This window comes from Podarcis vaucheri (genome assembly GCF_965113315.1).
Source record: "Podarcis vaucheri genome assembly, chromosome: Z".
Taxonomy (NCBI): domain Eukaryota; kingdom Metazoa; phylum Chordata; class Lepidosauria; order Squamata; family Lacertidae; genus Podarcis; species Podarcis vaucheri.
Window position 1 is genome coordinate 21,168,411 of NC_138758.1, and position 13,727 is coordinate 21,182,137.

Here is a 13,727-nt window from a genome sequence, read left to right on the forward strand (position 1 = left end):
TTTACTAAAGGCTTACCAGACTACTGTGTAACCATGACTGTCAGGGATCTTTCTCACTAACTACCTCTTGCTTTTAAACTGGAAACAGAAAGCTAACCTTGGACTTTCTGAATGTGGGTCACCTGCTCTACCTCTGAGCATGCAAAGAACGTGCTCTACCACAACATCGTTGTCCCTCCAGAGGAAGTAACTTTGGTATCAATAAAATGAGTAGTGCTGTTTAGGAATTATGCCTTGGGGGAGGGGCGGGGGGAGGACTATCAACCTGAAGGCTCATCTCACAAGCTCATCTCACCCACCATGTCCCAGCGTGCACCAGTTCCACTCTCTCTGTTCCCAACCTTCTCAACACTGAACCTACATAGAACGCGCAGCATGGTTGGGAACTCCGATAATCAAGGGTGTCTAACTGAATGAATACTTCAACTCATGTCCAAGGGAATGCAATGAGAAGCCCCTTTCAGACTTTCCCCACCCAACACAAGAAGATTAGGAAGTAAGTGGATAAGATGTTTGGGGCAGAGCCAGCATGGATGGCCCTGTCCCCCTGCCCCCTACAAGAAGCATTTCCTGTTCAGGCCCGAACTGGACTTTTGTTTCACTATAATCTGAAAGATTACCTCCACCTTCAGCATGCATTAGCTTTTAATACCAGATGTTCACTTACTAATTTCACTGCATTGTGACCATTTCTCATCAACTCATTAATTGCCAGCTGCTCAGCCAAAGGAAAAACAACAACCCAAACAAACCCATAGATAATCAGAGGATATTGGTAAATAGCCAACCAAGAACACACCACTTTGGCAATTCTCTTTGAGTCGAAGAATAGTAACAGACATTTCCTTTGTGCTATTATAACATTTCCTGGACTTGTTATCAGTATTGCTACTCCAGATAAGTGGGTGGGGTGGGGGGTAAATTAATGGCCCAGCAAAGATCTTTGTTAAAATAAAGGTAAGAGGACATTTAGTGCAGGGATGAGAAACTTCTGGCCCTCCAGATGTTGTTGGACTATAACTCTCATCAGCTGTGGTCAGCAATTAAAATGGTTGGGAATACTGAGAGTCACAGTCCAGCAACAGCTGGAGAGCCACAGTTTCCCAACTCCTCATTTGGAGGAATAGTCAAACTACATTATATGTCAGTCAACAACATATGTGATAAAATCCCATCAAACACACAGATGGGTTCAGCAGGGGTGTCATGGATTAGAAAAGTGGAAACTTGAGTTGAACACCATCTTCCTTCTGCACACCCTGCTGCAATTTCCTTTTGGCATCTGGTTGGTCACTGTGGAACATATGAAACTGGAGCTTTGCTCAGGTCCAGCAGGGCACTTAGTATGTTCCAAGTTTGCTTCTGTGGCATCTGCAACCCCTTGGGGAGAAAATAATCTAGAAGATTTTCCAGCTGTCTCTGCAGAACTAGGTGCACAGTGAAGAGCAAGTATCGAAATCCAGTATATACACTATTCCCATCACACAGCTGGGAGACTGTTTTTGCTCATTTGCAAATTATAGGAATTGGGTGGGTTCCTGTCCATCAGCATTTTGAATAGTTTGTAGGCTAGCTGCAGCTTTATGTTCTAATACGCTTATTCTTGGAAAGCAATTTTATTTTGTAAGGAAGTACTGAATTCAAGGTCCTGGATCAAATGACGAACAGTTTCTTTGCTAAGACTATGGCAAGGAAGACTGGTTGATGTGAGGCAGTGTTAGTGGTTGTTTCTCTGCCCATTCCATTTTCCTTGTCAAGAGAGTGAAAGCTAGAAAGCCTCCCAGCCTCTGCAAACTCTCCTCTGTGTACAAAATGCTGTTGCAGGAGAGACCTTCCAACTAATACTGAACTCAGCCAGCCAATGCCAGCAGCACTATAAGCCAAAAACTGGGCTACTGAGAAACCACTGGTGAGATACCTGCCTATTTGGGGGAACTCCAAGATTTGTAGAGGTGCATGAAATAATTTAAAAATTAAAAAGGACTCCAAAATAATAGCAAGAAACAAAGAAACATGTGATCATATAGTGAAGGAAAAGCAGGGGAGGTGAATGCATACTGAGGCTGTTAGCTGAGACTCAACTGGAGCTCAAGACATGTTGCAACACCCACACCCTGCCATGGCCACCCCATACCCAAGCTCTGCACAGAGATTCAAGAGGCCAGAAAACCCCCCACACCCTTATAGCATTGCTTTGGAAGTCCCATTTGCCTCTGGTTGCGAAAAACACAAGGAGGAGGAGAAAGAAGAAGTCAGCTGTACCTGTTGAGATTTGAGGATTGCCTTCCTCAAATCTACATGGGTAAACTTGGGAGGGGTGAAGCAAGCCCTTCTAGGCATCTTAAATGCACTGCCCACCCTTCTTTTTGCCTAGCCATTATTTTCCATCACATGGTTCACTTTCTTCAAACTAATTAGGCTTTTCTCTCTCTCGAGCTCCCTGCAATCTCCTTCCTACTATGAAAACATTCCTTATTTGATGCTGTGTCTGACTGATTAAATGATGTTTCCAGGCTTAATGACGTTAATGCTATTTCCAGCCCACATTAGGGCTATATTTGTTATTAACAACAAACGCTGGCGGCTGAGCCAACATTAAAAGGACCTGAAGCACAGTAAAAGGCTAATAAGCGATTGGTCTGACAATATTCCCAGGTTAGCTTTTACAGAAAAGCATGTGGATTTGCAACTCAAAATAGCTCTCCCAACATTAAAGACAAACACAGCGCATTGGTTATTATTTACCAGAAGCTACCACTGAGCTTTGGAAGAACTGTTATCTGGCACTTACGGGTCTCAAACCTGCATCCCCGAGGAAGAAGCATCGATTCCTCCTGCTATACCATCACAATGATTGCACAGCAAACTGAATAACTGGGAGATCTGCAGTCTTCTTACCATTAGGCACGTGTATCAGTAAAACTACTACTACTACTACTAATATATTGATGGATTTGAAGTGCCATAATATCAAAGTGCCTCTTCCCCCAGTGTTTGTTTTTTTAAATGAACGTAGAATCAAATGAATTTCAAGATTACATGGGATCTTGGAGGTCAACCTCCCACTGAGTGCAGGATCTATAATGCAGAATGCAACAATGGGAACAGTCCGTACCATACAATTAAAGCACATCCAACACGCATTTACAGAACCTGGCTCCCCAACCCCGCGAACTGTAGTTTCCCATTCACAGAGCTACAATTCAATTAACAAACTACAGTTCCAAGCATTTTGGATGATGACAGACGGGTGGCCAGCCTCTGCTTAAATACCCGTAGTGAGGAAGAGCCACCACTCCCCAGGGCAGCCTGTTTCCACTGTCAAACAGATTTCACTGCCATGACATTTCTCCTAATGTTTAGCTGAAGTGTGTTTTATTCCAGTTTCCACCCATTAATAATAATTCTAGCCCTGCCTCATGCAGCGACAGAGAAAAAGTCTGTCTGAGCCAAAAGGTTGGCTGAGCTACAAATATGGCTCTTATCTTTGCACAATAATAGGATACATTCCAGACCATGCAAAGGATAGGGGTTTACCTCCCCACCTCTTCCCCCTCTGTATCTTTCATCTAGACAAGCAGGAGTGGCTGCATGTCACAGGGTGGCATGCTCACTAGTGGACACTTTTGAGTGCTAAGCATCTTCACTTTTATGGGTGAGTGGGGATTTGGACTGGGGCTTGTGTCAAAGTTCAGACTTGGAACCTAGGGTTTCCTTAGAGGAGGAGCAGAGGGAGCATGAACTCTCCCTCAGCAGATCTCCAGGCTGCCAGCAATCCTGACAATGGAGTCACTGCATCCAGTGACTGCATCATTAATGAAAATGAATTCAGACCAATGACAATGGAGTCCTTAGATCTAGGCATCAATGACAATGGAGTCACTGGATAAGACATGCATGGCAATGGATTCAGACCAATGACAGTGGTATTACTTCATCCTAGACTTCACACCCTAGACAGTGGTATTACTTCACCCAGAGGGCTCCACACCAGTTACCTAAATTTCTGGCTGGCTCATTCCATCCGGAGTCATAAGGAAAATGAAGAAGGTGAGCCAGGAGCTTCAGGGCCATCTGTGAAGTGCCCAGGTAGCTTCATGCAAGGCTACTTAGCAGCAGAGATAATTACATATACAGTGGTACCTCGGGTTACATACGCTTCAGGTTACAGACTCCGCTAACCCAGAAATAGTACCTCAGCTTAAGAACTTTGCTTCAGGATGAGAACGGCAGTGCAGCAGCAGCAGGAGGCCCCATTAGCTAAAGTGGTGCTTCAGGTTAAGAACAGTTTCAGGTTAAGAACAGACCTCTGGAACGAATTCAGTACGTAACCAGAGGTACCACTGTATGCACCTGTATGGATCAGGTTCTGGTTGAGAGTTAGGAAGGGGGTGGAGTCTCTGGCTCCTATGTAACAGCTCCAGTCATAACAACACCATACATTTAAAACACTATTATACCACCTTTAGCAGTCATGGTTTCCCTCAAAGAATCCTAGGAACAGTGAGGGTACTGAGAGTTGTAAGACGACCCCATTCCCCACAGAGCTACAGTTCCCAAAGTTCCCTGGATAGAGGCATTGATTAAACCACAATGGGAAATGCATGGTGTAGAAGATGAAGCCTCCATTAGAGCTTCAAGCATCCGTGCAAAGCCTTCCTGAACTGGGGAAATGAGAAATCTTCCCATTCCTAGTCCTACAATCAACAACCAGCTTACACTCAATTCAGTTCATTCTGCGCTTCTTAAAAGACATATCCTGCAGAACAGGGAGTGCTAACATTTTGTTTAAAATTCTGATCCCATGGATGACTTACGGCAAGCCAAGATTCAAAGAGAGGAAGTTTCCTCAGCGGGACTGTAAAGGCAGGGATTTACAGTAGAGTTTTTGACAAAGAGTCTTTACTACAGAAGTGCTAGTAGGACCTGCTAATCACATTAGGCTAGATTAAAGATGGCAAGGAAGGCTTTCTAAATGGGCCTACTGTAGCTCTTCCTAATGTATAGTGTTCTTGTCAAGATGAAATCAAATTTCATAGTTATGACATTTCTTTCCAGAGTACTAAATGTTAACTTTGCTGAGCAGGCACATTTTGCAGCAGGGCAGTGGTGAAGGCAGGGAGAGGCAGCTTTGTTTTAGATAAATTAAGGCAAGGAGGGAGACACACACGATAACCTCATTCAAAGATGTCCATGAAGCAGACTCTTCTGACACTACAGAGAAGCAACTAACTTATACAACAGCTTGCAATAGGGTTTGCACAATTCAATCTATTGATTGCATTAATCCCATTTAAACATTATAATTGAAGTGACATATAGACTGATATTGGTGAGCATCAGCAAGGCCCACAATGATGCAGGCTCTGGGCTGTCGTTTAACAACAACACTCTTGATTCTGGAGTCTGCCATTTTTGTTTTCAACAATGCCATGGATGATGACTCTATTGCAGGCATTCTATGGGGCGGGGGAGAGGAGAAGGCTGCTCTCAGGAACTGTTGGCTCCACCATAATTAGCGCGCGCGCGCGCACACACACACACACACACAAACCCATGAAGGCTGAAGGAAGGAAGGTCTCAGTAATCACCACTGTGCTCTAAGTACTTGAGATGACTCCATTCATTGTTTCTATCATTTTCCAATTGCTCCAATTTTTGCTGTTTGGGGTTCATATATGTGTAATAACTCTTAGGACCTTGGAACTTCACTTCCTACTTCCCTGAGCTGTATGATTTGCAGAGCACATTACCTATGCATGACAAGTCACTCCCCTAAACCTTGCTGACCTGAGAGACATTCCCCTTGAACTAGAAACAGACCATCTCAGGAGAAAACCCAGTTTTTCTGTATTTATTTTCTCTGTGTGGAAAAGAGCTTGTAAATATGAGGTCCTCCCTTCTTGCTGCCAGGGTATATTCCAACAAGAGCTGAACCATGTGATTATGTTGATCGTGTAACTAAGCTTGGAGCCTTACCTTTATAACTGAAGCTCCTGCTCTTGAAAGAGGACTGTGCATCTGAGCTGCAGCTGCCATGTTAGCTATAGTGTTGAGATGGTTCATCTGATTCATAGCCATTGCCACCGAAGCAGGAGGTAGGCCAACTGGGAGAAGTGGGTGGGGCATCATCATAAAAGGCAGATCTATTCCTGTGGGGGGAAAACAGGCTGTGGATCAGTTAAATATTGTTATTTTTTTCATTCCTTAATAATCTGACATTTTACTCAAGACTGCAACTGTTCCATGGAATTAATAATCTATCAGATCTTTTCCCCAGCAAATTGCAGGTGGGGTGACAAGAAAATTTGTGGTATCTGTGGATGTTACAAATAAACAGATGGGGACGGGAAGCTACATAGAGCCACAGGGCACTTGTAAAATGTTGGAAGTTTTTTCTGTCTGCACTGGAGGAGATGGAGGAAGAGGATGAAGAAGAAGTGAAGAAAGTGAGGGAACACAGAGAGACCAGAAAAATATAGAAATCTGTGGCTTTTTCTTTGAGGTGCTGAAAAGGAGGTATGGTATGGAATGATGCCCATTCTTTTTCCATCTGTTAATCATATAGACGTTGGTCCATTTGGACTGCCCTTGACAAGCCCTCATCTGCCTGCCTTCTTACTTGCAACCAGTTAGGGGATGGCTCCTTGTCATCTCTGGCTCCACCAACTGTTGACCCCCCGGCTTACCACTGCACTAGTCCCAATGGGCATTAGCCACCACTTGACACATATCATTAATAAAATATTGTGTTTTTAAAAAATGATTTAAGATAACCTAAAATGATTAAGACCAATCATTACTTCCCATCCAGGTCAAAAGTGTGTAACATCTTGACCTGGAGTCCAAAACCAGATAGAGAGGGAGCCAAACAGACACTCTGAAACACAGAGCTTCATCCAAGACCATAACCTCCAAATAGCTTCCAGAAAAAAAATGTTTTTTCTTGTTTCAGTTGTCATGCAATGGCCAGGTCTGAACAGCTATAGGATATCTTGAATTTCATTACGGTGTGTTATCTTGGTTTATTTTTTAAGTATTGCTACTTTCCTCAAGCCCTTGGGGAAAGGTGAGGAATAGACGTTGAAATAAACAAATCCACACTGCAAACAGATGGCATTTTCAAGGGGCAAAGCTTTCTTAACAAAGATGGAGATAATATTTTAAGCAGAGTGAACCTGGGCATAAAACACTGACATAAATGGTAATTACAAAAGACCAGAAACACAGACAACTCAGGTGTGTAAGCCAGGTTAAAAATATGCAGCTGCAGGAACATGTCAGTGGAAAAAAATTCTTCAGTCAAAAAGATTCATTGTATAGCTGACCAGCAAAGCATTGGTTGCTCTTCCTGTTAAGTTTTACTGATGGGGTGGCTTGTTTTCAAATTTATAATTATTGTGAACTTATTATGAACTTTTAAAGTGTTTTTGTGGCTGAGGGCATTTTTAGCTACCTTTATGGTCCTACACAGATGGAAAACAGGGCAAACACATTTTAATAACTATTAAGGGAAGGGGTGATCTCCAGGCTCATTCACATTAATCCAAATCAGCTTTCACCAACCTGGTGCCCTGTGTTTAGGGGCACAACTCCCTTCAGCCCCAGACTTCTTGATGAAGGCGACACAAAATCATTATTCAGGTATCAACTGAAATGAATCTTGAGATCACCCCCCCCCTGCCTCCTACGCTTTGGGCTTCAACACACGCATACCCTTTTCTTCCTGCTCATGCGATACAAGGGGAAAGGAAATGTGCATTTTAACCTTAGAATATCTAGGACATCATACTGCAGTTTGATCTGGGTTTCTGCTAGTTAACTGTGCTTGGATTGGCAGGTTACTTTTAAGGCTTAGCTTTTTCCTCTCCTCCTCTCATGTGTGAAAAAGAAATATGTGTGGGGAATCCGACAGCCTGAGGCTTATTTATAATTAATCATACTAATAATGTTATTATTTGTACCCCACCCACCTGGCTGGGTTGGCCCAGCCACTCTGGGCGGCTTCCAACAAATACAACATTAAACATTTAAAATTTCCCAATACAGGGCTGCCTTCAGATGTCTTCCATAAGTTGTATAATTATTTATCTCCTTGACATCTGATGGGAGGGTATTTTCAGGGTGGGTGCCACTACAGAGAAGGCTCTTTGCTTAAACCAGCGATGAGGAACCTGTGGCCTTCCAGATATTGCTGGACTACAAGTCACATCATCCTATGTTGGCTGCCCCTGACAGGAACTGGAATCCAACAACTGGAGGGCAGAACGTTCTCAATTCCTGTTGTATATAAAGGATGGGGAACCTGCACCCCTCCCGATGTTGTTGGACACCACCAGTCCTATCCAAAATAATTTGTGGTCAGGGATGATGGAAGTTGTCATCCAGCAATAGTATAGACTGTGCTTGTCATATGGACTCAGTGCATTAAAGGGCTGAGTAAAGCAAAACCAGAAGGTGTGATTGTACTTGGAAGACAAAAGAAAGCCACTGTAGGTGTTGGAGCACCAGCCCTCTCACCACCACTTCCAAGCACAGACGTGAAATAATTTCCACTGTCCCTCACAGGAGTAGCAGTTATGCAAGACCTTTAAAAAAAAAAAATCATGAGAAGAAATTTTGTGCTAGAGATGGACAGGGATGTATTACACATCCATCTTTAGCCCCGACCCGACCATTTTTATATTTATTTTTTCAGCACATTAATCTGTTTAAATGTTATGTGCACCACAATCTTTGAAGATAGGGCTGGATCTGAATTTAAACACAAATTAATCTGATTCAGTGTTGGTCATCTGCTCTGCATTTTATGATTTTATAATTTTTCTGGTGTTTCGTTGATTTTATTGTACACTGCTGAGAGGTTGCCAGTTTAGAAATGTTAACAGAAAATGCTAAATAAATAAATAACATTAACTGGTCACTTAGATGGGCTGTGGAACAGTGTGTGTGACATCTCTTTTCTTTAAGCAGTTCTACAACCTCACCCAACCCACCAAGCTCATACAAACGTAAGTCTTTGTCTCCTCATTGATGCCCCCCACAGCAGTCTGGTAATCTTTCCTCATACTCCATGGAGTTTTCAACCCTCCCAGACACCATCTGTCCGCACTGAGTTGCGTGCCTACTTAGAGTCCAATTGACATGCAAACTAAATGCAAACTACAAACGGAATTTAACAGCACATTGCCAGTTTTAAGGGACAATACATCAAGTGCTTTCAAAAGGGGGTGTGAAGGAAATGCATCTCATGTTCACAAATCAGACATAATGCCCGATATTCAATAAACCCTTGAATTGTCTTGCGGAAGACTGCTGAGTGATCAGCAAGACAACAGGGTGATCAACAACAATAATAAAAATAGTGAAATAATCTGAAAGGAAGGAAATAAATTTCATTTGCAGACCTTGAAAAGATACTAGATACTACAAATGTGTTGAACTCCTCAGAACAGAAAATGAAATTTAGCAGTATATAGAAGTTAGCTACTGTTATTCTGTGCGACACAAGAAGTCTAGGGTCTATCTTTTAGCCAAACAGGGGACCAGAGAATGCGTTATTATAAGAACCAGTGCAAATTGCTCGGTGTGTTCAACTAACGTTGGGAGTGATAACCAAGATACTTTGTATGTATGCATCACATATCCACAAAGATATGTATCTTAAGTAAATTGCATAAACCTACCTTTAAAATTTTGGAACACAAATTAGAACATTACAATGCAGATCTTATTTCTCCCTCATTCGTTTGCTGTCACCCTTTCACAACTCTTTTCCTCCTTGTCGATCTGGCATGCAACCTATCTACATTCTTTTCCTTCTCCTGCCTGGACAAAATATTCTTTTGTGCACCAGGAAAGAAAGAAGGCTGTATTTTCCAATGATTTCAAACCACTAAGTTTGGCAGAATAACCAAAGAAACTTGTATAACAAGGAAACATTCTTTCCAGCTTTGTTTCAAAAACCAAATGTCCCAATAAAATGTTGTTGTTGTTTGTTGTCCACTTCCCATTTGTTTGCACACACAAAAAAGTAAACAAACCCAAGCAAAAGTGCTTAGGTTTCAGTGTAACTCATGAAAGATCTAGGACTACAAGTTATAGCTTTGGTTCTAAGTATTAGGCCCAAGTTTGAGGGGGCTAATAACACCCCCAAAGATTGGATTAATGGGGTGGGTGAATTCTAACATTTTGTTAATTGTGGTCTCACCTTTAAATAAGGGACAGTCAAGGTTCTTTCCTTTCCTTTACCAAAATGATAAAGACAGTTGATTTCCAAGGACAGTGGTGGCTGGTACACATTGCAGCTGGTGGGGCAGAAAGAATGGAGCCCAACAGTAGGTGGAGCCAGAGCCAAAGGCAGGTTGAGCCAACACATTCTACCTTCACCTCATCCTCCTACCCCCTGGATTTGTTGTAAGCAGGAAGGCAGACAGGTGGGTTAGAAAGAATCAAGACTGAGATTGGTTGGGCCATTTGCCCTAAAGAACCAGCCGCCACAGCCCAGGGAAATTATGTTCCTTGAATGTTGACTGGGCTGTTGAGAGCAGCTACATTGGTCACCTGAAGTAGTATTAAGGTTTTCCTGATGATGTAAATACCTTGTATTTAAGAACACCATCCTGACAATTCTTAGAATCCACTTGGCCCTCAAAAAGTTTCTAAGTATCTCCGCACACTTTTGCAAGGGATGAAAGTGTGGTAGGAATTTCAGTCCAGCTTTTTAATGTTTTCAGCTTTCCTCCCACACTTCTCATGGCCATGTGGAGGATGAAAAGGGGATACCATCATACATACTGTTTGTGAGCAGGTGGTTTTGCTGCAGAGGGCTGAGAGGATGAGCACTTCCCAGACTTGGCTGCCCTGCCAGAGTCGCATGGCTGACCCCGTGATGGGATCCTGGTGGGATGGGTGACTGAAGTTTCTCTTTATCCCATGAAGATTCACTTCCACCTGGAAAAGAGTGTGCAAAGGTTGGGTTTTGAGCAATTATTTTTCATCACTGGCAAAGGGTCATGAAAAGATTTCTACCCTACCCTGACAGGAAGATTTTTTAAAAAAATAATAATAGTTAATTAGATGGAATGTTTAATTATGTATTAAGGTGGGGGGGAAAACAACAATACATAAAACTAACAAAAGAAAGGACACCAATATAAACTCAACAGAGGACGTCTGTGAGGTCAAGAGTTTACTAAGATACAATCGGGCAGAAGAAAAGAGAAAGCCCATCTGTAAGGAGAAGAAAGATCTAGCACCATTCTTGGCTGCTGCTGATACATAGAACTGAACATCCAACATATTGGATTACAAAATAAAGTTCCATCAAACAGCACTGAAAGGCTGTGGTTACTCTTTCCCTTGTAATAGGTGTAAGTTATGGGTTTGTTTTGTTTTGGTTTGGTTTTTTTACAGTATAGCAATAGACCCCACAGGAATAAGATGTTCAGGGGCAATGGCTAAATGAAGTTCCTGCATAATGGATTCTAGACTTGTGCATGTGACATACCCATGGAAATGGGAAAAAAAATAATGATGGAGAAGACTGACAAATATGACCAAAGGACTGATTAAAGACTACATGCATACAGAATATATGAGCTCTGACCAGGAAATCCATCATCCAGAATTCCCAATTATGTGGAAAGAGCCTATGCTGTATAACAGGAGATGGGGAACCAGTGACTCTCCACAGGGGTGCCAGATTTGGCCTCAGATTATGGGTGCCCAATGGCACCCGTGACATAATGTGATATCATGACGTTGTGATGTCATGTTACATTGGCGCTTCACAGCAGTACTTCTGAGGCCCTGAAGACCTTTGGTGTGATTTCTGGTTTCTACCAAAAGTTGCGTCAGAGGTTTCGCAGGACCTCGGACATCGCCTCAGAAATCTGGAAGTCATGTCAGAGCCCTGCGGTGTGGGTGCCCAGGCCGCCAGGGCCCCCTATAGTTGGTGCCAGTGTCTCCAGATGTTGTTGGACCACAGTTTCCATCATCTCTGACCATTGTATTGGCTAGTTGTGACTGATTATAGAGTGGGAATCCAACATCATATGGAGAATCATAGGCTCCCCATCTCTGGTATATAACCCACAGAGCATGGAATCTTTTCAGCTCTTCAAGTAAACAAGCACATCTCAGAGTGGGCAGCTGAAATGAATTTGCCTGGAAGTCAGGGCCAAGCTGTCCCTTGAAACACCATTAATAGTTGATGGCCCTTCTGCACAACTAGAAGAAGAAACAATAAAATCTAAAGACAACACAAATGTGTACCCATTGGCTGAATGTTGTATAGGTCAGAGAATTCTGTTTTCATTGGAATTATTTCCAATTCACATCTTTATTACAGTCATAGACCAGCATAAGGAATTATTTCAGATAAGCCTGGTGCAGAATGTTGTGTGTGTGAAGTGGACTGCCCTGTTCTACGTGGCACATCTTGTTCCATGTACCAGGGCATGTGCATTTCCCGTTACAAGTCAAAGACACTCAAACTGGTCCCTCCCCCTGACTACTCAACCATTTTCTGCCAGCCCAAACCTCCCCAATTTTCTAATCTGGGCTCCCCCCTAAAAAAGGATTAAAAAACCTGAAATGCTAATTAAGGAATGCATTATTAATTTTGCCCATGCATTCGGTCCTATGCCAATGAGCCACAATAATTTTCTACAGAGCAAAGTATTATGTTAATGTTAATCAAGGTATTTTCCGTTATTTTCCCTTTTCAATGAAAGCATTCGATTAGATTTTGTATTGGTTGAAGGAGGTGGGGGTGGGGGTTGGGGTGGGGAGGCGCCTGTCTGGGTTATTGACACTGCCAGGAATTCATTAACTTGATTTCCAATTAGAATCAGTAATACTTTGTTGGTGCGTAAGGGACAGTGGCAGGAGGGAAAATGTATCTTAATTGAAGATGAAAGTAACAGCATAGAAACACTCAACATTCTTTATGATAAGCACTTGGCTAATAAATGTGATTAATGCTATCAAACAGAACAAAAAAATTGAAAGATCAATGATTGAGCAAAAAGGGAAACACTCCATCATTTTAATACTACAGCTAAGCTATGAATTACCTTTACTATTACAGATTTGTAATTTTCAAAAATGATGAGCAATGCAGTGACAAAGAAAGATACATTTATGCCAAGCTAAATTATACCATATGTTTTAATATAATGTGGCATAATTACAGCGGTGTTCAACAGCGCTGCTATATTTGCGTTAGTTGTGTCAGCACTTCCATCGTAAATTTAACACACTGTGCACTGACTGTCCCAAATTCACATTGACTGAAATAGGGTGCATTTCAAAGCATGGTCGTATTTGCATCTTCTGAAAGGCCAGTGTTCCAGAGATTAAACATAGTTGGACTAATGAGCACAAAGCAGACAATATGCATTTTGCATTCTAGAATTAAAAAGTTCCTTTTCCTTGGAAGTTGAGTTCTTATAGGTCAGCTTGCACCCACCTGGCACTCTCCACATGCTTGTAATCTAAAACTCCCATCAACTCCAGAATGGTCAGTTATCAGTAATGATGGAAGCTGTAGTCTAAAACATCTGGTGGGAACCTGGTTGTGGACATTCTTTTGTGGGGCTACCTCTTCCCCTCATCACCAATGAGATTATCTTCAGGAATGATAGCATAGGTAAGTAGCTTCATCAACTGCAGTTTTTAGATTTACACCCCACATTTTTAAGGGTACACCTAACAATAAAAGT

General features: G+C 42.3%; 1 protein-coding gene across 10 annotated transcripts in view; it reads right to left on the reverse strand.

The window, feature by feature from the left end:
• DACH2 (dachshund family transcription factor 2) overlaps positions 1-13,727 on the reverse strand; it is a 322,493-nt gene that overhangs the window by 65,201 nt on the left and 243,565 nt on the right. For all 10 annotated transcript variants that reach the window (XM_082207563.1, XM_082207556.1, XM_082207558.1 and 7 more), the window contains 2 exons: positions 10,798-10,953; positions 5,980-6,152 (listed from right to left, as the gene is read on the reverse strand). In XM_082207563.1, coding sequence (XP_082063689.1) covers positions 5,980-6,152; positions 10,798-10,953 — 329 coding nt within the window. The remainder of the gene's footprint in view (positions 1-5,979; positions 6,153-10,797; positions 10,954-13,727) is intronic.